The following is a 24,656-nucleotide window of genomic DNA, read 5'->3' as shown; positions in this document are numbered from 1 at the left end:
ATTTCTATCATCATCGCCATCTCCAGCGTCGTCGTTGTCGTCGTCGCTGTTGTGGTTGTCACGGCTTTATTCATGTCGTCGTGTATCCTCGTGGGTTTTTGAATGTTTCTTTTTTTTTCTTTTTGCTTTCGTTTTGCTTTTTTTGTGTTGTTGTTGTTGTAGTATTCAACTCTGTATAGTCCTTGCACACAAAAAAAGTGAAAAACTTCGAAAAAGCTTTAGTTAGAACAGCGTCGCCTTACGGTTTAGTACGTTATATTAAAGTAAGGATCCTGTTGTGTGTAACTCTGTTATTATTGCGATTAATCTTGCATATAGTTCCTGTTGTAGTACATCGGCGTGTTGTTTTTTTTTTTGTATTCTCTCTGTATTTCTGTTATCAATTCCATTTTGTCCTTTACGAAGAAACATAAAAAAACCCTTTAACAAATAATTGTAGGCTTCTTAAGATGGTTAAAAATTAAATGAAATATGAAACAATTAATACCAAAACAGAGGAAAAATAAAAATGCTTCAAAAAGATAATCCTATTAGCCATAATCATCATCCAGCATCATAACAATAGCAAAACATCATCAGCTACACTAGCGCCACTCGTTGTATACACGGTATACTGTGTTGTTAACCTAGGTCCTTTTGAATGGAAAACTTTTCAGTGGTTTCAGATTATCTCCAGCTTTGATAACAGGAAGTTGCATCCATTTGAGAAATCCGGGTTTTTGATTTTGGTTTAAATTTTTTAAGCGGTCTTTTGCGGAAGTTGATGAAAGATAACAATAAAAAAAAAAAAAAACGAATGCTCTCTCATACAATTTTATATAAAACCAATTATTTGGGTTTTTCCTTTTAGCTATCAGAGATATCCTTTTTGAGTATTATATTTTTTTTTCCTTTCCGGTCGGGTGCCATTTTTTCTTTTTAAAGCTACCGGGTTTAGGAGCTACTGTTGATAAATTTAATTTGAGAAAATTATTTTTTTTGTCGTGATATTAATTTTTGTTTTATTTTTTATTCTGCCTTTCTGGTGTGAGAAGAAATAAAAAAAAAAAATATTTAATAAAAAATAATAAATTATAATCAATTTGTGTTTATAAAATAAAAAGTTATAATTAATTATCAACAAAGAAATAATATAATGTTGGCGATGTCAACATTGATGATGCCAGCACCAACAATGGCAATTGGGGCACCACAAATAGCTATGGGCCCACACAAGCCACCTGAAGCTAAATTGCTGGCTATACATCCAGCTCACAATCAGGTACAGCAACAACAGCAGCAACAACAGCAACAGCAAATTCAACATAATGGACAACATATGCAGCAACAGTCTCAACAACAGCAACAACAACAACAACAACAACAACAGCATCAGCAACAGCAACAACAACAACAGCAGATGCAAATTTCAACGAGTATTAAACAAGGTAAGTTCATAAAGTTTGTGTATTTTTTTTTTTTTCATATTGAAATTCTTTGAATTTGAGGGAATTCCTTAAACTTTTTTTTTGTTCTCTTGAAAAATATAATAGTAGGTATATATGAAGATTATGAGTAAGTTTTTTAATTAGGTAGAGGTTTGAAATTCTTGATTCTAGAATTTTTTTTTGGGAAGCATTCCAATGTTATGAAGTTATTCTTATCAAAAGGAAGTTATTTCAGAAAAGTTTTAAACCAAAGTTTATATGTTTTGTTTTATATAGAATGTTTTATGTTTCTAAGAAAATCTTGAATATTGAAATATTTGTTGCAAATTTTTAGTTAGCAATTTCTTAATATTAGATTTGAAATTTATTAAGATTTAAAAGGAGGGCTAGAACTAAAGGTTAGGTGGTGGATCATTAACATATAATTAATTTAATTTTGATACTTCAAAAATTCAAAACATTTGTATAGAGATAAATTTATTTAATAATGCTATTTGTTCTATTTGACTTTACCTGTGTAGCTATAAAATAATTAAATTTAGAAAAAAATAATAATTGAATAAGATGTGTCTATGAATTAATGTTTGACTAGGTCGACATTCTTGCTCTTATGATTTAGTTTTTCTTAAATTAATATTGCTTTTAGTTAAAAAAAAATAAATCAAAACAAATTAAAATTAAAAAAAAAACTAACAAATTTTATCCTTTAAAAGAACAAAAACATTCTTAAATAAATTGGAGCTCAATGAAAAATAAGACACTGTTATGTGTCCCAGTTCTTGAAAACACACACAAATAAAAACAAGCTAAATACTTACTTTTTTAATTTTTTTTAACTTATAAAAGAATCCTGAATCACGGTTTTTATTTTACCTACAAGACATAAAAACAAAATTAAAAAATAAAAAATACTTGCGTTATTTCCATATTTCAATACAAAAATTAACTTTTTTCTTTAAATATTTGTTTTTGATTAATATGTTGTTCTGAAGCTTATTATTTAGTTTTTTTTATTTTATTTAATATTTTTTAACAGTCATATTTAAAATATGCACAAAAAAATATATAAAATATAAATTTTTTTTAGAAATTAATATTAAAAAAAATGTTATTCGGCAAGTCCCATTATTGCCGTGCAATATATTTAGATAGATTTCTAGCTTGAACGGGTTGAACATATCTTGTTTTGTTTGATAAAATGTCATCTATAATTATACATAGCTATAAGGCTAATTGTACAAAAGTTTTCCAGCACTAAAATCCAAAAAGTGGGCTTTAATATGCATACAAAATCAATTAGGTTATATTGAATATTTTCTAATTTTTAATAAAAATTACAACAAAAATTTAATAATAGATTTTAACTAGCTAGTGCAGGTTTTCATAGAATAATATCTGATTAACCAAAAAAAATATCAACACTTTACAAAGAATATTATTCTTAAAGAAGAATATTATTTCTTCTTAACAATGTTTCTACCATTAGTATGAACAGATAAACTGTTTATCATTACCAGTAGTAAAGGTTTACAAAGTAAGCGTTTTCATAAATCATCGTTAAGTGGTTATATCAACTTTGCGTTGCCGTAAACTGACTTTTTTTTCTTAGAATACACTCAAAAATAACCCTTTAAATTTTCCTTTTATAATATAACATTACACGTACCTATTTCAGTTTAAATATTTTAACAAAACAACAAATTTTACAGCAACAGATTGTTTACCTGGCAATGAATTGAAATAAAAAATCGGTAATTAAAAGAAAAATTGTCAAGAGAACAATCAAAATTTTATTGATACGAATTTGAACCCAAACTTTAGAACTTGGTACACTTTTACATCTCAGTACTTTTTGTGCCAGCATAGTTTCAAAATAGGAGCTCTTGGCTCTTTTTTTTTTACAATAATGTTTTTGTTGTGATTTAAATATCATCTTACATACAATAAAAATATTGTTTTGGTTGTTTAATTAATTAAAGAGTATTTTTTGCTGAAATTTAAAAAATGTTAAATTGATATTGTTTTTTTTCGGTGTAGATAGACACGTAGAAAACTATAAACAAGACTTTTCTTGCATTCCGATTTCCAAACTGATTAAGAAAATAGAGGGCAACAAAGCTCCAAAAATATGTTTTTTTTTTTTAAGTTTTAAGTTATGTATAAGGTAATTAAAAGTAGTAAAAGCATTAAAACTTAAATGCAACCTTGTTAGGGTTTAAAAAATTAATATGTTACCTACTAGTAGAAAAGTACACCAATTTGTTATTTTATATTTTAAACTTTATTGAGAAAGAATAAGTTCTTTATTCTCTATAATTTCGTATCATATCAAAAACACAAATCTAAGCTAATACTCAAAAAGTAACCGATTTGCACGTATTTCTCAAACATTTCTTTTTTATGAAAAACTACAATTTATGGATTATTGAGAAATTTAAAAAAATAATTAACACCAAATTCTTCAGCGTTACTGAACGTTACGTTACTTTTTTGTTTCCAGTTTTTTTTTTCTTTCATTACATTTTGTTGAATTGAATTTTCTAAGAGAACCAATATTTAAATTTTATAAATTTTGAGTTCGTTTCAAGTTATAATGGTTTAAAATACTGACTAAATTTTCATTTCAACAAATATTTATAACCGCTTTAACTTAATTTACATTTTTTCCGTTTTTTTTACGATTTTCCTGGAACTAGTTATCAAACAGAATTTTTATCATATTTATGTTTTATTTTTTTTTTTATGAAATTTATTCTTTTAAAATACCCTTACAACCAAACTGTATAGTATATTGATCAAAAAACTATTTAAAATTAATTTCATAACACCGGCACACAAAATAAAAAAAATGTCATGTACCAGGAACCAGACCTATCTTTCTATACCTATGTTTTTAGGCACGCTGAATCCGAATTTCAAGTCCGTTTGGCCCGGTCACCCCCCAGTTTTGAGCTGTGACTGCATTTTTTTTTTATTTTTATGACTTTTTTACATTTTTCTCAAAACTGAAGGGTGTTCGGGCAAAACGGACCTGAAATTCGAATTCAGCGGGTTCAAAAACATATAGAAAGATAGGTCTGGTTCCTAGTACATGGAACTTTTTTTTGGTGTGCCGGGGATGAAAGCGACATTTCGAGACAGTGCCAGCACACAAAAAAAAAGTGGTATGTACCAGGAACAATACCTATCTTTCTATATGTTTTTGGACCCTCTGAATCCGAATTTCAAATCCGTTTTGCTCATTCACCCAAAAGAGGCAAAAAACTTCCTTTTTTTGAGTTTTTTGCATTTTACTCAAAACTGGAGGGTGGCAGGACCAAACGGACTTGAAATTCGGATTCAGCGTGCCCAAAAACATATAGAAAGATAGGTCTGGTTCCTGGTACATGACACTTTTTTTATTTTGTGAGCCTGTGTAATTAAAAAAAAAACTAACTTAAAGTTTTTTTAATATTATAATTTTTTGAAACTCGTAGCTATGTATATTCTTTTATGACTTTTCAAATAAAAACTCTTGTGCTTCTAAGAATAAACATAACAGCAAATACCTGTATTTTTAAAAGCATTTTTCAGTTTCGGTTAAGTGTTTTGTTTAAAAATGTATTTGGGACTCTGATTAGTAGATACTTTTTATTAAGAAACAATTGAGTTCGTACCTGCCTTGTTAAAGATTTTCTACAGGAATTTTATTGTTATTTAAAATTTTAATTTAATTAAATTGTGTTCAAGAATGTTATAATGTATAAAATAAATTGTATGTAATCTATATACAATTGAAAACCTATAACACGATTGAAAACCTATAACACGATTGAATGGAATTCTTCATTTAATCCAGATAATGATTTGCAACTACACACTTTCATTTAATATTAAGGAAATATTTAATTTGCTTTTAGGTTAAAGCAAACAATAAACAATTATACTCAATACATCGCCAACACATCATCATTTCATCATATACAAAATAGTCGGCTTTTAATCGATTCGTGTTTGTGAGGCATCATTATTATTAAATCGTGAGAGCTTCGTCGTTTCCGGGTATTTGGGTAGGTGTGGTTGTTGTTATTCTCGGTATGCATTTGCCCACTAGCATCTCTCATTTTATATGAGATGCAATGGGCTCAGGGTTATTTTACTTAATTAGTTGTTGTTCGCGAAGGAAGTACATACTACGTAAAATGTAAAGTACTTGGCATACCTCTTTCAATTAGTTATTATAACTGCTTCTGTATTGTTAATATTTGTATTGCGTTATCAATTTTATTCATTTAATATTACAATTAAGGTAGTATTAATTTAATATTTTTGTTACGAAATTTCCAAATGAATAAATTGTAGGTATATTTATATTCATATAAAAAATGAAAGGTTATTTTCTTTCACTTCGAATCGAATATTGAAAAAATATAAAAAACCTGAAGTGTGCTTAAAAAAATGAAATGATTTTTGTACAACTCCAAATTCAATATCAAGTTAATATTCGAGTTGGAAAAAATTGATTTTTTAAGTATTTTCTATTGAACTTTCAACTTTTATTTTTTTTCCAAGAAGAAAACAAGCGCTTACTTAAAATTTCAATGAATCTTTTTTCAAGTTAAATTCCTACCAAATACTCCGAAATAAACTCTCGATGTCGACTCAAAATAATATTAAACACAAAAAAGTTATTTGGAGAATTTTTTTTTATGAAGATTTCAAAAAATTCTTGATAAGAAAATTGAAAAGCAATTCGATGTTAATTTAAGCACAAAAATTCAACATAAATTCAACACGCAGTAGAAAGCGGAAAATATAAGAAAATTCTGAAAATTGTGCGACTGCAAGTAGTTGCTTTACAATTTCCCCCACTTACTTTTTATTTTAGTTCTAGGTAGTAGCTATATCTCAATTTACTTGCAATACTTTGGTTTCGTTCTACTAGCTAATAAGGAAATTATTTGAATGTAGCTATATCTTTGAAATAAACTTGGTGAAACTTTTCTCATTAACAACAATGTTTTTCACATCATCTAATGTCGTAGTGTTAGTGTTGTAAATATATATCTGACTGGCTGGGTTTGGTTTCGTGTTAAATTTCTCAGTTTCTTATAGGGCAGTAAATTTTTGTATACTCTCTCAAAATTAAGAAAAACTTATTTGAGTGAAATTATAAAACTTAAAAATAAATATTTTATTTATGATTAAATAAAATTTACAGATTTTAAGATTAATAGAAAAAGAATTCAAATAGAATTTTTTAGAGAATATTTAAATAAGAAAAACAAAAGCTTGAAATTTTCCTTGAAAACTCTCTTCGAACAAATTTTTCAGTAGGCTTAGTGTATTTTTTAATAAATCGACAAATATTTCTTTTTGTTAGACGGTATTGGTAGATGTTTAATTAAAATGAACAAATGGATTGCACGTAGGTACTAGCTTTTGTAGTTTATATAAATTAATAAAAAATGTTTATATTTTAAAAATAGATTAAATTTGTCCCTAGAATCAAGTACAATGTATTCCACTTTTTTTTTTGTTGAGATATTAAAAAAAAAATTTTCTTAAGCACTTTGTCACGCTTTGTTAAAAAATAATTTGTGAATCGAGTTCAACATGTATTTTTGATTTTAAACTGACTGTGCCTTCCTTTGTCACCTTACGCTTTCCGAAAATACCAATCAATCCATTTTGGAATAGAGTAAATTTTGAAAGTCATACATATGGGAATAGTTTTGGTTTGAAACTTAGTATTAAAATTAATTTGTTTTATATCAGGAACATTAACGAAATTGATTTATCCATAAGAAAGAATTTGGGGACGATCCAACCTGAAAGACAGCTTTTTATTTTGTTTTAATCATATTTTCACTATTTGAATTTTTTGAGAAAAACTTAAAACGTAGTTTTGTTATAATCACAAAAACCTTTATTTAGGTATAATAAATTTAGTCAAAATTGTTAGAGATATGTACAAGTTAAAATGGAGATATTTAAAAAAAAAATTACGTAAAAACCATCTGTACCAAGTTTGAAGCAAATCCATTCATCCGTTTATGCCATAGCTCGATGTACAGGTGAACTCGAAGACGCATATTAGCACAGACCGACGACAAAGGGTATTACGAATACCTACCAATTTTTAGGACTTGTCCGTCCTCCAAACATGCATGTAAGACCTTAATAGTAAACTTCTACAGATTAGTTAATTATATAAATGTAAAATTAAAACAATAAAAAAGTAATTTTTTTGTATACAAAGGTTCTTTTAAAAAATTCTCTTAAGACCCACGTTTTTAAACTTGTGTTAATTTAAGTTGTTTTTAGAAGACTCCTTTTTTCACGCGTAGCGGATACCTTACCTTGGTTTAAAAACAATAATATTTTAAATGGGCCATTCAGTCGTCACGGGTGGGACACTGTAGCTCACGATAAGAATCGTGTTTCCCTGAGACTGCAAAATCCAGTCACTCAAAATTCAACACAGTTTAGATCAACATCAGATTGACTTTGGAGAGTACGCTCGAGAAATGTTTTTGCTTTACTTTGCATTGTTATCACGAATGAAGGTAATGCCTTTCTTATTAAAAACAAACTTAAATAATTGTAAAACTGATTTGTTTTTTTATTTTCATAAAATTGTTTTTCTGTATTTCAACAAATTTTTTTCATTAGAACCAGAATATACTTATCTTTTTTTATTTGGTTGCGGCCAATAGATCGACTTTTTAAATGTTTTAAAAATTGATTTGAAAAATCCCGACCGAGAAAATGTCGATTTATAAAATGGTTGATCAATTATAAAAATACTGACTTAAGTCGATAATTGGAAAGTTAATTTAAAGCTTGTTGATGTTTTAAAAATCGATATTTTGATGATGTTTTTTAAACATCGAATTTTTTTTGATCGGCCGAAAATAAAAAGACGATATTTTTAGTTCGATAAAATAAAACATTTTAATCAATCAATATTTTCTTATTTCAACTTTTTGGACTTTACGCTTTAATTTGTATTAAAATTTCAATAAATTGGGTTCAACAAATTGCTAACTGAGTGAAGCACACAAATTTGTTCTAGGTATAGAATATCACAAGTAACAAACCAAAAATAATAAAATAAAAGTAAAAGCAAAAATAAATCTCAGAAAAAACACGTAAGCAATTTCACTTTGTTTAACACCCTAACCAAAATGGAAACTCAATTTCACTATTTTTTTCTTACGTACTTTGTCCACAGGAACTCGGAAATCACTTTAAAAATAATTACGATCAATACGTTTTCGAGATATAGTTTTTCAAAGTTTCTGGTCGTTTTTTTTTCAGCATACTTAGTATACGGGCTATATCTTGAGTAACAAACAACTAATATGAACAGAAAAACCGGTTCCTGAAAGCTGATCAAATAAGCAACAAACACTTCTTTGGGTCACTCCAAAAGTTTAAGTGCATTGTATCAAAACACTTAAAAAAAAATCGACTTTTTAAAGGAAATTTTTGCAAAAAAAGAGTTTCTTACTGACATAAAAAATCTAAATCTTGCAAATCCTCATAGTTTTATATTTTTCGTATGTAGTAGACTTTCTGACAAAGATAACAAGATAATTTTCTTCAAAATATATTTTTTTAAGTTATAAAGATATGATAATTTTTGTACCGATCAATATTTTCGACTTTTTTTTTTGTTATTTATTTTTTGTTTTCATCTTTAACTTGAAAAGGAAGCCAAATATAAAAATGTTTATTAAGTAATTTTTTGTAGATAATTAAATTTTCTATCCTTTCGGTATCCTTTAAAAAAATTTTAAATTAAAATATTGTAAAAAACGAATGAAAAACTATTCGAAAACGTGAAAAAAATGACATTTTTGGTCTTTTTATTAAATAGTCTATTTTTATCCTTTAAGCATTTATAGATATTGAACATGTAACAGAAAAAAGAAAGTACTTTATTTTTCAACATAATGGTCACAAAAATTGAATACGGCTAAAATTGGATCAAATATGGACTTTCAAAATCTACTGTGTTTGGTCTCTTTGAGTCATTTTTCTTTAACATATGTTCTAAAAAATGGTGATTAGCAGTGGTTATATTGTATTCATTCGTTATTTAAAATTACTTTCTTAACATTATAGGTAAGCATTAAAACACTTAATGCAAACATATTTGCAAAACTTAGAAACAAAAAAGAAAAAAAAACAGTAGATTTATAAAATCCATATTTTATCCAATTTTAGCTCAAATATACGAAAAGTATACGGCACTTTGTGTGTTATTTTAATTCACTTTAGTTTTACTTTATTTATTTATTATTTTTTTTCATATGATAAAAGAAATTTGTCATTCGACAAAACAAGACAAAAAATAAATAACATGCCGATTTGATCCCATGTGAAAAATATAAATTCCCACAATAAAGCTTTCAAATTTGAAGAATTTTGTGGCTGTTTAAAGAAATTAAATTCATCTAAAATTCCACGACTCACGCGATTAATCCCTCTCAACTCAAAATGATTAAATTAAAATACTTTTCTCTTTTCATTATGATTTAATATCTTCAAATTCCAATTGATTGATATCCCAAACCCAGAAATTGAGTTGATTTCTCTCACAAAATACAAACAAAATTTTTTAATAAGTTTTCCTTCTATTATAATTCCTAAATCACTGAATCAAGAGGGCGAATAAATCTCATTCAATTCTTTTAGAGAGAAAAACTCTTCAAATCCAATTAGGCAGGCACCAAAAATTTTACCTAAGTCAATAATAATTGTTTAATAAACCAACTAATTGAGCGCCAGCTCGTGTTAAAATTATCAGAAATAATGATTTATGAAATACTATTTTTCCATGAATTTCAGTGGCAGCAGCGGCGGCGTTTGCCACAAGTTGTCAGCTCAGCTGTCCGCCATTCTTCTAACGCCCTACCAAAATTTTCATTGAGCTGTTTGACTTTCTCTCCAAACTTAGACAACAAACTTAGGCATTTGGCAGAGGTGGGTTGTGTATAAGGTCAAACAAATTTAGAAAACCACGCTCATTGGTAACCTATCAATTTGAAAGCCGATTAGTGTCAATCAAAGTAATTTGTGGATGAAGTTTTGTTTCAAGTATAAAAGAATTTATCAAGTTATATTTATGTGTGTTTGGTATCAATGGATTAGGATTAAAATGGGTGTGCGTGTGAACAACAATAAAATATATAAGAAGACAACAATGAATCAGTTAGAAGACGTGTAGTGTCTTAATCAATTTTAAAGGACGTTCTAGATCCACTTTGTTGTCTTTGAATGATTATATTGTTCTTCGAAAACCATTATACTTTACACAGAAAAGTCAATACTGGAATAAAATTTTTCAACCATGGCAGCCACCACAAAAAAGTGACGCCATTTTCTCCCGTTCCACTTGAAATTTTTAGCAGTGCTGCAAAAATTTCAATTAAAAATAAACTATTAGAGATAGCTTTTTTGAAAGATAATAACCTTAAATTAAAAAATACTAATACCTAAATGATTTTTAAAAAATTCATCATTAAATAGGGTAAATAAGGGTAAAACAAAATCGCAAAAAAGTGGCTATTTTCTAAACGCGACGTTGTAGAAAGTTGAACTTTTTTTATGGTTTTGAAAAAAAAACCTACCTTTTCAGGGGTATTTTCTGGTGGGTTTTCATTTTTAGCAATTTTTTGTAGCGTTCAAATCAAACTTTTGAACATATAGTTTATTGCCGTGCGCAAGCATGTGCAAAAAATTGGTATTCTTTAATAATTTTTGACAAAATATCGGAAAAAACAAGTTTTTTTCACCGCTTTTAAGCGTTTTTTATTTTTATCTTTTTCTCTTTATCAGATAAATAAAAGAAATTTACTGTGTAAGTAGATAATAGACAGGACTATATTTTTATTTCGTATTCGCAATTTCGAGATAACGATAAAAAAAAGTTATATTTTTCAACACGTTCTTCCATTTTAAATTTCTTAATTTCTCGGACTTACCGCGATTATATTTTATTATTTTAAACGAAATGAATCGATTAAATTATTTTCCCGACGTTTCGACAGAGTTACACTTGTCGTGGTCACGGGTTGACTGTTCTTTCTGATAACATTGCCTTTTATTTACTTATATTCACACATAACGGTACAATTACTAAAAGCTAAACAATCTTAATTTTAAAAACTTCAGAAACACCTCAAAACACCTGTGGAGATCTGTTGCCCAAGACCAGCCACCAGTGTGGGCAGTACCGTATTCTCAAAAAATTCTTAATTTTTTTGTAGGCATCGTAGATATATGATAGAAGCGTCATATAAAAGGTGAAATAATAAGCTTTCAGATGATATAAAATATTTTTAAAGTTGCCATATAAAAAATTGACTTTAAGGTAATCGAAGAAAAAGATTGATATTTTTGCTTTTTTTGATAAAACTGGGTTAAAAAAATACTAGCTCTTTTTGTAGATGTCGCACAGACATGGTCGATATAATTATTTTGAGTTGAAACAATAGGTTTTCAGATGGTAAAAAATTTATATACCTAAAAAAATGGGTTTAAGGTGTTAGAAGAAAAAAAGTTTGATTATTTCACTTTTTTCATTAAAGATCATTGTTTTCAATGAATTATTTGTATACCTTTATCGCATTGTAAAAATTTAAGCATGGCTTTATTTTTTAGAAAATAATATTAATCTTTTCTATGGCTTAATTTTTTTGGAAACTTTTCATATAAAAAATTGGTATAATGAGAAAAGAAAAAAAATAGGTATTTGTTTTAGCTTACTCTTGTAAATTATGAGATAGGATTCAAAAAGTTATTGCGTTTTTCTACAAAACATACAGATATAAGATTTATTATCTTATATATTTTTTTACAAGAAAGTTGACAAATAAATAATTTTTAGATCATTTTTTTTTTAAAGCACACAACTTGTTTTCGTTTGACGATATCACGTAAAATCATCGTCCGTAAACGGCCTTAACAGACAACCACTTGTTTTTTATTTTTTTTTTTTTTTTTTTAAATTAGATTTTTTTAAATTATAAATTTATTTTTCAATAAAATTTTTCAAATAATTTGATTTTGAATAGGAAAAAAAAAATAATTGTGAACTTCTGTGTTTCTTGGAACGCCCAGCTGTTTCTAGTTCACTTTTCTTTTAACTTGTATTTTCTGAACTCGCATTTTCTTTAGATTCCATCACTAGTTTCTTTCACCGATACCAACATTGGTTGCAGGACTTTCTCTCCATTTTCAACCAGCATAAACTTCATGTATTTTTCAAATCTACCAAAAGAAGTAAAAAAAATTCAAAATCTAAACATTACATCACAGCGTATAATTAAAGTCAAAGAATTTCATTTAAAAATTGTTTTGCAGTAATTTTTGAGCGCGTACTCGTAACTTAATCAATCAACACCCATCGAAAAGAGAAAAGTTCATCTCAGCTATACCACACCATCATGATTGGATGCCGCCGACGACGACCAACGACGGACGAAGCATGAGCATGAGGACTCAGAGGGCAAGGACGATGACGATGATGGTGACACCCGCAACTATACTCTCGACTTACACAACACACTACTGCCCAAACGCTCGCTATATACATCTATCTACGTAATGTTGCCTCTAATTTCTTTGCTTGTAGAACTTTTTAGCTCCCTCGCGTCGTTAATGAGCAAAAACTAATCCAACTAAGCTGCATCGTCTCTCACTCCTACACCATCATGATGTCGATAGTTTATTTTAAGCACTACGAATTCCCAAAAGAACATAGAAAAATGTTCTCTTTTTTTAGACAAAGAAGAGGTAACTATGACCCACAGCACAAAAAACCCTCTACTACACCTACAACCTCTGTACCACCACCACTATATAGCAGTGCACTTAATTTATGTCTTTGGATAGAGCTCTTGCAATGTGATGCAATTCACTTCTGTCGAGCAATCCCTCTTTACATGATGTTTTCAAAAGTTTATACTGATGGCTGCCGAACGGTTTATTTTGGTGTTGGGGAAGGTTGCGACGAGGCGCGGCGGCGGCGGTAGTTGAAAACGCAGTGAAATCTACTTCCGGTGCGCTTTTTTACGATTACTTTAGAGAGCGAGGATGAAGAAATATTTATTCCATCTTTTTTTCTATTTTGAAAATATGAATTCGTTCGTTTGCTGAGTTTTTAACAGTTTTTAAGTTTTAGTGCTCAATAGATCGGTTGATGGCTGACATCGTCAAAAGTTGGTTTATGTTTTTAGTTTATTTTTTTTTTTGTTTGTAATATTTTGTTACTTTGAGGCATTAAGTCTTGAGACTTTGTATTTGCGTTCGATTTTTGACTTCCTACTTATTTGCACAGAACTCTTTCAAAAAAGGGCATTGGATAAAGTTCCATTTGGTTTAATTTTTTGTTTATTTCTTTTTAAGAATAATGTTTGCAGTTTGACCTTTGGATGTATTTTTTAAGTAAACTAAGAAATATAAGCTTTAAATATACATAATAAGAAATCATTATTTCGAATTTAAAATTTCCTAAAAAATCTGAGCATAATAATATAGATGCATCATTGCTTAGAAAAGTTCTAGCAGTTACAACGAATTGCTTTTTTCTGTTATATTTTGGTTTATGGACAAAATCGACACAGAAGCACGTTTACATGCTTCAAATTTAAAATTGTGTAAACCATCTGTTTTTGGTTTAAATAGAGGTATTCTGGAAAAGTTTTTGGTTTTAAAGAAAATTCACGTTGCGTTTTCGCAACGCTCCAACTCAATGTAAAAAAAAATTTTTTGATACTCAGTAGATACTTTGATACTGCAACTCAAATAAATTACGTCAGCATTATTTTAGAATATAATTTGAACCCTTATTTACCTGTACACTGAACCAAATTCGGTAGTCATATTGATGAAAAAGCAAGTAAATTTGAAGAAAGGGTGATCAATATAAGGTCAACACCTCCTATCCGTCAATTAGACGAATATATTCTTAGATTCAAGAAGTTCCGTCATTTTGAAGAAATGAATAAAATTTTTCGTAGCGGAGTAAAATCTACAAAATTTTGTCAAATTGACTAATATTCATCATTATTTCATGAAATTTTGTGAATAATAGTTCTTCAATTAAACAAATAATTCTTCATTTTAACTTACCCATTTCTTTATAATAAATAAACTTTCTTCCAATTGACGGATCAAACTTTTTAAGTTGATGAAATTTATTCATTTGAACGTTTTAAAAGAATTAAAAGAAATTTAATTGAAGAAAAGTTGTTATTTTAACCTGCTTGTTTCTTCATTTTCATCTTCAATAAAGGGCATTCTATTCTTCAAATTAATGATTTTTTTTAACGCTAATTCGATTTCAAGCAGAAAATATTTTTCTTTAAATAAATTTATTTTCTGTAAATAATTTTACTGAAAGAAAATAAAAAAATTGTATTATTTATATCAATATTTAAAAGGTATCCTAAAAATGTAAGTTAGTATAGCCCCAAAATGTAAATAACCAAAACAAACAAACAAATAGCTTTTTTTAAATACAAGAATATGTTTTAATTTTATTCTCTTGTGTGTGTACTTATAGGTATGTATTAATTACTGAACTTAAGATTTATTTAACTTATTTATTAGTGAGTTTACTTTTGGATGGTTCTTATCATAACTAGTCTCAATTTTATAATAAAAGTTTTGAATAAAGGCCCAAACCAAACTTGAACAAGTAGGGTATTCCAAATTAAATAAATTAAAAATTTTGAAACACAGATCGATTGCCAAAATAATTGAATTTTGTTTGAACTTTATACCATCGAAAAATACAACAATGTCCTTAGGATCCAAAATTGGTCCAGTAACAATAACCAGTGGTTGAATGTTTTTTTTTTTCTTTTTGTCTCCGGAGAATCTCTTCGTCGCATGCCGCTACACTTGATCCAACTAAAAGAAAGCTAGCTTGGGAGTCCCGAATAGAAAAACGAGAAATGGCCTTCTGTGATCCACTGCCAGTGATGAGTTTAGCTGTTGGTATAAGAAGGCTGTGAATTAAATAAAAAATGCCACAGACACGTCCATCTGGAAAAAAAAAATAAAAGAAAAAGTATATAACTATGTTTGTTGGGTCGAAAAAATTCGAAAATTGGTTAATTTAAGCTTTTATGTTAAACTACTCAGTAATTACAAGTAAACTTACTTTCGGATAAATTTTGTCCGTTATTCATCATTTCGCTTAAGGTTTGGCGACTAGTTGGGTCCTTTATTTCGTCTTCAAAAATTGGTATAATTTTTACAGAAAAATTATCATATTTTAATAATAAACTCTCAGCTTTCGGATATAGATGTCTGAAATCCATATTGATCTGAAAAAACATATAAATGCATTATTAACAGTCATACTCATAAACGTATTTTGGAGACTACAATGCTTAAGGTTACAATGCCTCGAAACGCGAAAATATTATATTGTTTCTTGTTTTAGCTCTTAAAATTACAAATTAAATAAACTTACCAATTTAAAACCCATCGGGTTCTTATATTGCTTCCATTTGCCTAAGATATCCACTGTCGATTTGGCTTTTGTGATCTCAACTAGTCTTAGGTTTTTTGAAGCATCCCAATGCATTTCTGCCCAAGTACAATTGTCTCTTATAATTTCTTCAATGTGCTCGGAAACATCGGCTTCATCTAAATTGAAAAAATTCAGAAAAAATTCTGTTTTGAATATAATCTGTCTTACCAAGGTTAAAAATTCGTTTGTCCGGAGGTCCTGGAGAACAAGCTGAGTAAGATCTTTTTTGTAAAATACCACTTTTCTTGAGAAGTCGTGTAGAGTTAAAATAATAAATTTTAAAATAAATTTTCAATTACATAAATCAAAAATAGCTTTTTTTCATGCATACAAGGATTATATTTGTTTGTTTTTCTTCTGTTGAATTCATATTATCATTTAAATTGGATTTATTCAAATACTTACATGTTTATTTAAGGTATTAACTTCCAAAAGTTTTGTATTTTTATCGGTATTTATTTATGTATATTAATTTTAAATTTTCTAAGACGCGATCAAACTTTTCGGCACCAGTTCACTTACAAAAATAAAACTTATCACTTAATTAACAGTTACCGGCAAAATATTGAACAAACTTCTTCAAATTGAATAATTTCTTCAGTCTGAAGAAAACGTTTTCCTCTATTTGAAAAACTTTCTTCAATTTGAAGAAAATGGAACGAAGAATAGGAATAATTATGAAAATTCTTCGGTTTGAAGAAAATTTCATCAATTTGAATAAAACACATTCCGGGATTTGAATAAATTTATTCAATTTGAAAAAATATCTCTGCAAAATCCGTTAGTTTGCAGGAATTATTTGGTTTCTAAAAGCATTTATATTTGTAGGTTATTGTTAACATATTGAAGAATATTCTTCAAGTTGATAAATTTTGTCAGTCTACGATTTATGACCCTGAACTTTGCAGACAATTTAACTGCTGGTCTTTGGACTTCTGCCACTGCCGTAAAACTCAACTGATTTTCAAAAACTTAACGGCAATCGCTTTGTCTCAACAAATACTCGATACGCCATTTTTTAGTTTTTTTTTATTTACCGTTTTTACGAAGTTTTGGCCAAAAGAGCCAAAATGCTCAAAAAAAATGTCGTCTAAAACTTCAGACCTCTGCCACTCCCATAAAACTCAACTGATTTTCAAAAACTTAACGGCAATCGCTTTGTCTCAACAAATACTCGATACGCCATTTTTTAGTTTTTTTTTATTTACCGTTTTTACGAAGTTTTGGCCAAAAGAGCCAAAATGCTCAAAAAAAATGTCGTCTAAAACTTCAGACCTCTGCCACTCCCATAAAACTCAACTGATTTTCAAAAACTTAACGGCAATCGCTTTGTCTCAACAAATACTCGATACGCCATTTTTTAGTTTTTTTTTATTTACCGTTTTTACGAAGTTTTGGCCAAAAGAGCCAAAATGCTCAAAAAAAATGTCGTCTAAAACTTCAGACCTCTGCCACTGCCGTAAAACTCAACTGATTTTCAAAAACTTAACGGCAATCGCTTTGTCTCAACAAATACTCGATACGCCATTTTTTAGTTTTTTTTTATTTACCGTTTTTACGAAGTTTTGGCCAAAAGAGCCAAAATGCTCAAAAAAAATGTCGTCTAAAACTTCAGACCTCTGCCACTCCCATAAAACTCAACTGATTTTCAAAAACTTAACGGCAATCGCTTTGTCTCAACAAATACTCGATACGCCATTTTTTAGTTTTTTTTTATTTACCGGTTTTACGAAGTTTTGGCCAAAAGAGCCAAAATGCTCAAAAAAAATGTCGTCTAAAACTTCAGACCTCTGCCACTCCCATAAAACTCAACTGATTTTCAAAAACTTAACGGCAATCGCTTTGTCTCAACAAATACTCGATACGCCATTTTTTAGTTTTTTTTTATTTACCGTTTTTACGAAGTTTTGGCCAAAAGAGCCAAAATGCTCAAAAAAAATGTCGTCTAAAACTTCAGACCTCTGCCACTCCCATAAAACTCAACTGATTTTCAAAAACTTAACGGCAATCGCTTTGTCTCAACAAATACTCGATACGCCATTTTTTAGTTTTTTTTTATTTACCGTTTTTACGAAGTTTTGGCCAAAAGAGCCAAAATGCTCAAAAAAAATGTCGTCTAAAACTTCAGACCTCTGCCACTGCCGTAAAACTCAACTGATTTTCAAAAACTTAACGGCAATCGCTTTGTCTCAACAAATACTCGATACGCCATTTTTTAGTTTTTTTTTATTTACCGTTTTTACGACGTTTTGGCCAAAAGAGCCAAAATGCTCAAAAAAAATGTCGTCTAAAACTTCAGACCTCTGCCACTCCCATAAAACTCAACTGATTTTCAAAAACTTAACGGCAATCGCTTTGTCTCAACAAATACTCGATACGCCATTTTTTAGTTTTTTTTTATTTACCGTTTTTACGAAGTTTTGGCCAAAAGAGCCAAAATGCTCAAAAAAAATGTCGTCTAAAACTTCAGACCTCTGCCACTCCCATAAAACTCAACTGATTTCCAAAAACTTAACGGCAATCGCTTTGTCTCAACAAATACTCGATACGCCATTTTTTAGTTTTTTTTTTATTTACCGTTTTTACGAAGTTTCGGCCAAAAGAATGTTTTTATTTTTTTTTTTGGGCTCCCATTTAATTTTTATTTATTTCCCAAATTTAATTTTTTTTTCAAATAAATGTCTCATTCTCTTGCAAGCTCTATTGGAAGACGTTTGGCCAAGATCGAAATTTTTTGGAATCTTTCTTTCTAACACCAAGATACAAACATAGCTTTTGTATCAGTGGCGCATGAAAAAAGCCTTCATTGAGCTCTCCAATGTCCTCAACACAATGAAATATTCCATCTAACACTTTCTCGATTTTAAAATTCTTCATTTTAATTCTCCGCAGTTAGGTCGCCAAACGTCTTCCAATAGAGCTTGCAAGAGAATGAGACATTTATTTGAAAAAAAAATTAAATTTGGGAAATAAATAAAAATTAAATGGGAGCCCAAAAAAAAAAATAAAAACATTCTTTTGGCCGAAACTTCGTAAAAACGGTAAATAAAAAAAAACTAAAAAATGGCGTATCGAGTATTTGTTGAGACAAAGCGATTGCCGTTAAGTTTTTGAAAATCAGTTGAGTTTTACGGCAGTGGCAGAGGTCTGAAGTTTTAGACGACATTTTTTTTGAGCATTTTGGCTCTTTTGGCCAAAACTTCGTAAAAACGGTAAATAAAAAAAAACTAAAAAATGGCGTAACGAGTATTTGTTGAGACAAAGCGATTGCCGTTAAGTTTTTGAAAATCAGTTGAGTTTTACGGCAGTGGCAGAGGTCTGAAGTTTTAGACGACATTTTTTTTGAGCATTTTGGCTCTTTTGGCCAAAACTTCGTAAAAACGGTAAATAAAAAAAAAACTAAAAAATGGCGTATCGAGTATTTGTTGAGACAAAGCGATTGCCGTTAAGTTTTTGAAAATCAGTTGAGTTTTACGGCAGTGGCAGAGGTCTGAAGTTTTAGACGACATTTTTTTTGAGCATTTTGGCTCTTTTGGCCAAAACTTCGTAAAAACGGTAAATAAAAAAAAACTAAAAAATGGCGTATCGAGTATTTGTTGAGACAAAGCGATTGCCGTTAAGTTTTTGAAAATCAGTTGAGTTTTACGGCAGTGGCAGAAGTCCAAAGACCAGCAGTTAAATTGTCTGCAAAGTTCAGGGTCATTACGATTTCGGATTGTCAAAATGAAAAAAAATTGTTCGGTTGAATAAAATGCTAAATCTTTTAGCAGTTGAAGAAATTTTTGTGATTTTGAATATTTAATATTCATTATTACGAAAAATTTCATGAAATATTGTCGATTTGAATAAATTATTCTTCAAAAGTTAACAAAATATTTCCGTCAATATGACCTACCTGATTTGGTTCAGTGTAGGTGACACTATTTAGAAAAATTATAATTTTGACTATATTTTTCAAAAGTTCAATTATTTTTCCTCAAAATTTACAAAAACTCGCATTTTGAAGGTCCCAAAAAAAGCGTGAAAAATTTGTTTTACAAAAAAAAAAAAAAAACAAAAACAGGTCGATTGTATAATTCAACTATCTTTCCAAATTATTTTTTAGTTTATTTTAATTTATAATCAGTTAAATTCCAGAAGTCTTCAAACATGACGTTGCGAAAACGCAACGCTTGCCGTAAATGGGATAACCTTTTGATATACGTGAATTAAATTATTTAATAAATTTGTAGTGCGTGATAATAGCGTATTTTTAGTTTTTGTAACTAAATTTTTTTTATAATAGATATTTATAAATATACTAGCTGACCCGGCGGACTTCGTTCCGCCATTTCTTGTATTTATTTCTAATTTTCGACTTTGTAATTACCTAGTTAATTTTCAAATTCAAACTTTTCAGATCAAAACTTGAAAAGTTCATAAATTGAGTTTAAAAATATCCACTTTTAAACTTTTAGGAAACGTTTGAAATTTTTTGTAGACTTTTGAAAATTCCAAAAAAACTAAAAGACTACTCAAAAATGTCCCTAAAAATTAGTTGTTTTTCAAAAATTTGTATTTCAAAATACAGGGCCTATGAAAAAGAAATCCGTATTAGACCCTTATTTTTTTTTAAATATCTTTATAATGGCGTAACTCAAATCTCTGTGCAAAATTTTGCGTACCTGTAATAAGTCTTTTGTCGAAGGGTTATGACTGCAAAAAAACCTTCACAACTTGGTTTTGAAACTTTTAACTATACAATAAATTTGTCTATAATTAAAAAAAAAGTCATTTCTTTATGACTTACCGTTTAGAAAATAGCCTCTTTTTTCAATGTCGTGTTACCCCTATTTACCGTGTAAAATCTTAATTTTTTTTTGCCTTGAACCTTCTCCTCTTATGTCTTTGATTTAAATACAAAATTAAGAAAAAAAGTCAGCCGGTGGGGCCGGTTAGCGAACGTACACAAAACCAAACTTTAAATAATAGATACTCGTTCAAATTTTATTTTTTAACAATAAACGTGTTGGGGAATGAAAGTTCTCATCTTCAGATGGTTAGCAATTTCTGAAGTTATTATCTACAGTATATTTTTCATTACAATCTCAGCATATATTAAAAAAAAAATTATTAACAATAATTTTAAAGTGAATATGAAAAATATTAATAAAATTAAAAGGTTAATGTGAACTTATTCACCTAGATAATGTTTTCTCGAATAAGTCTTTGGTCGCTATAGTGTTTCTAAAATAAAGGTGAAATGTTTTTATTTTTTGTTCATATATCGTCGGCGTAAAGCAAAATTGTTCTTAATCCACTTTTTAACGAAAATGAGTTGGTGATGCAGTTTTACTAATTGGAGGATGCTCTTTCCAAATTTGAAAACCATTTTTGTCAAAAAAAATTCATTCCGCAGATAACATAATTTAATGGAACATAGAACAATAAAAACAGGGAAGAAGCCTTTTGAAAATGAGCCCGAGTATTCTTGATTGTTTTAAGTCCCATCATATTTTGTTCTAAGTCCACTTTTAATTTAAGGAAAATTGTATAGGAATTGTTCTATGTCGAGTTTTGGGTTTTTAGTTTTTAAAAATATTTAAAAATATTATGCACCTCCAACCTACTAATGAGGTAAACTTGTATATTTTATTCAAGAGAAAAGAACAAAATTTATAAAAAACATAACTTGAATGGCAAACGAGCAAAAAAATGTCGCTTTAAACCAATTTGAAACTTAAAAATCGTGCCCTTTGAAATTTGCTTTTTGTGACTCTTAGAACAATTTTGCTTTACGGCGACGATATAGCTAATTGGTCTAATTTTTAGTTTATCGCTTTATGGATTTTAGGCAAAGTAAAAAGTTTACGTATTCGTATTCGTTCGCTTAAGACTCAATTAATTTCCAACTTTAACACGGATTCCAAGTAAAAATTACGAACTGCTAAAATAGGTTCATGAGTTAATTTTATCATCTGTGAATGTTGTTGCATATGATGTGTAACATGATTTTTTTATCGAAATTTTCAAGATTAATATTAGAACAAAAAAAAAGAAAATAATTTTCATAATTCTATCTGCACCAAATTTGTAAATAAAAACAATCTTAATAGCGAGGCTTGTCTAATAAATTTCCTCTTTGAACCAAAAAAAAAAAAATTAAAATGCCTCATTGTGTTCCGATAAAAAGCCTAAAAAATATTTAATTTATTTAAAATACCCCAAGTAATACATTAAAAAAACCTTTAAAATAACAAGATTCCAAAAATAACTCAACAAACACACACAAAATAAAAACAACATCTAAGATGGCCTAGAGGTTATATAGAGCTAAAATAAACGGAAAAAAAACAACGAAAATAGGTAACTCTAGACGATTTGCCACTTTATTTCCTCTTGTCTTCATCTTTTGTTTGCTCTCAAACACGTTGATTGTAATTGGAAAAATAGAAGTGATGTAATATCATAGGCTTCTGCCATCTAGTGTTTATCACCTGCTTCTATGATACTTTACTCCTCCTCTTCGTCCTCCCTCACCATATCGTATCGGTCGCATCATCATCAATATACCAATCGAGAATCGATATTTTCTTTTAAAGTGGGTAAAGATTGCGATGGTTTTCTTTTCAAGTCAAAAGGTTCTTTGTGTTCTACCTACTCCTCCATGATGTTCCTTTCTAAAGGATCTATGATATGGTGTTTGTTTAAAGAGGGTATCCTGGCTGCTGTTGGCCCCTTACTAACAGTGAACTCGTGTCTTAACTTTCTTTTCATACTCATTTCCTTTTCTCTCTCTCTCTCTCTTTCTAAATCCACCTTTGTATTTTATGTGGCGAAAAATCCAAATGAACAAATGATGTGAATTTCATCATTGTGTGTCGTGTGGATGTAGGTAATCGTTTGCTGTTTGTTGTCTCTTCCTAATGGGAATTTCCTCTCAAAATTGGAATCCTGCGAAGCATTAAATCGAGTTATCTTTAAGTGATAGTGTTTTCTTCTTATTTTTCGTGTTGTATTTTTTTTTTTTTTTGTAGCACTAAAATAGATCTCTCACTTTTATTTTATTTCATTAGAAGTGCAGAACCGGTAGAATCAATTTAATTTTGTCGTTATGATAGAAAAAAAAAACTATTGTTAGGTGTTTCTTGTTGCATAAAAAAGATAGGTACCTACACGAGAAAATACAAAAAAGACAATTACTATACTAATTTTCAATTATATCAAGGTCAAATTGGCTTTAGGATTTCCTTATTTTGTAACTTTAAAGATATTAGATAACTCCTTTAACCAATATCAGTGGACTTAAGAACTAAATCTACAAAATTATTCATTATCTTTAAGCGTTTTCATTGTAAATCAAGTAATTAAATCCAATTTTCTTTTATTTCCAGGTAAATAGAACATCCGTTTTTATTTTTGAATTTCAAAGTAAGTTGTTAAAGGTAAATTGAACTTCTTCAACGCAGATAATTTACGATAATTTGTTACCAAGCTGCATCGTAGTTGCGTTAAGTGGATGGGTCAACTATTTACATAGAAAAATACCTAAACAAACAGTTTATCGAATTTGTAACACAATTCCATTGAGAACTGTATTAACTATTTATGGCCAAAGTAAAGAAAATGACAACACCAAATTAAACTTTCATCAAATAAGTGAAATAAAATATTTTTAGTTGCTTTGAATAGCCATTAGATAGACAAGTAAAATGGTAATTTATTTTGAAAACCAAAAATGTTAATTCTAGTTTTGTGAGCCAAGTTCTGATTTTCAAATAAACCTAAGACAATTTAGTAACAATCGCAAATTTCAAACATTGAATAACTTACTAAGTTTCCAAAACTATATCCCATACAAATTCGACTCTCACATCTCCTTTAACTTTTGTTGCAGACAATTCAAAAATTTCACACTTTGAATCGATTTATTTGAATAGATTTTACTAAAAAAGACTTAAGCAAAATTGAGATTTTGAGTTTAAGATTTTTAGCTATAATTTAAAATAACGACCCCCTAGTACACATGTACACGCGACTGAAGTTATACTTCTCATTCAGTATATGTAAATGAATTTCATTTGATATTTTTAATTTCTATTATTAAATTAATTTATCCACACTTCGTTTTTTTACATTTTTATCAAGTGAACAATAAATTAATTCTTTCATCCTCCTTGCGTCCATGTAGTTTTCAATTTATTTTGTGAAATTTACTCATGTTGTGCGGTTCAGAACGTACGGTATATGCTTAACGAAAGTAAATGAATTGCGCATAAAATGTGCGATATGGTAATTTTATGAGAATTGTGTGTGCTTCAGCACTAGTAGTAGCAATATGGAACTTGCAGGGTTGCTACAAAGCTCAAAAGTGAGCTGAGCTCAGCTCACAGCTCAGCTCAAATTTTGAGCTAGCTCACTTTTGAGCTATGTACCATAGCTCCAGCTCATTTGAGCTGAGCTGAAAGTGAGCTGAGCTGATGGTTGAGCTGAGCTGTTGGGTGAGCTAAGGTAAAGTGAGCTGAGCTGTGATGGGTGAGAGGATACATTGATTTTTATTTGGAAAGTATAATGAAATTTGAATATATTTTAAACTTTTATAAAACGCTTAAGATGTTTGGTTCTAGTTATTAAGGGAATTATTTTAACACATGGATATTTTTTATAAATAAAACAGATAATCTTTTCTCTTGGTTTTTTAATAGTAAATATAT

The 24,656-nt window shown here is 29.0% G+C and overlaps 1 protein-coding gene across 1 annotated transcript in view; it reads left to right on the top strand.

Moving 5' to 3' along the window:
- Nucleotides 1–412: 412 nt before the first annotated feature.
- LOC129916816 (cytotoxic granule associated RNA binding protein TIA1-like) overlaps nucleotides 413–24,656 on the top strand; it is a 295,886-nt gene continuing 271,642 nt past the window's right edge. The window contains exon 1 of the mRNA XM_055996972.1: nucleotides 413–1,427. Coding sequence (XP_055852947.1) covers nucleotides 1,136–1,427 — 292 coding nt within the window. The 5' untranslated portion in view covers nucleotides 413–1,135. The remainder of the gene's footprint in view (nucleotides 1,428–24,656) is intronic.

This window comes from Episyrphus balteatus, chromosome 3, assembly GCF_945859705.1.
Source record: "Episyrphus balteatus chromosome 3, idEpiBalt1.1, whole genome shotgun sequence".
In the NCBI taxonomy this organism is placed as follows: Eukaryota; Metazoa; Arthropoda; class Insecta; order Diptera; family Syrphidae; genus Episyrphus; species Episyrphus balteatus.
The sequence above is the reverse complement of the archived record's forward strand: the minus strand, read 5'-3'. Positions and strand labels throughout refer to the sequence as shown.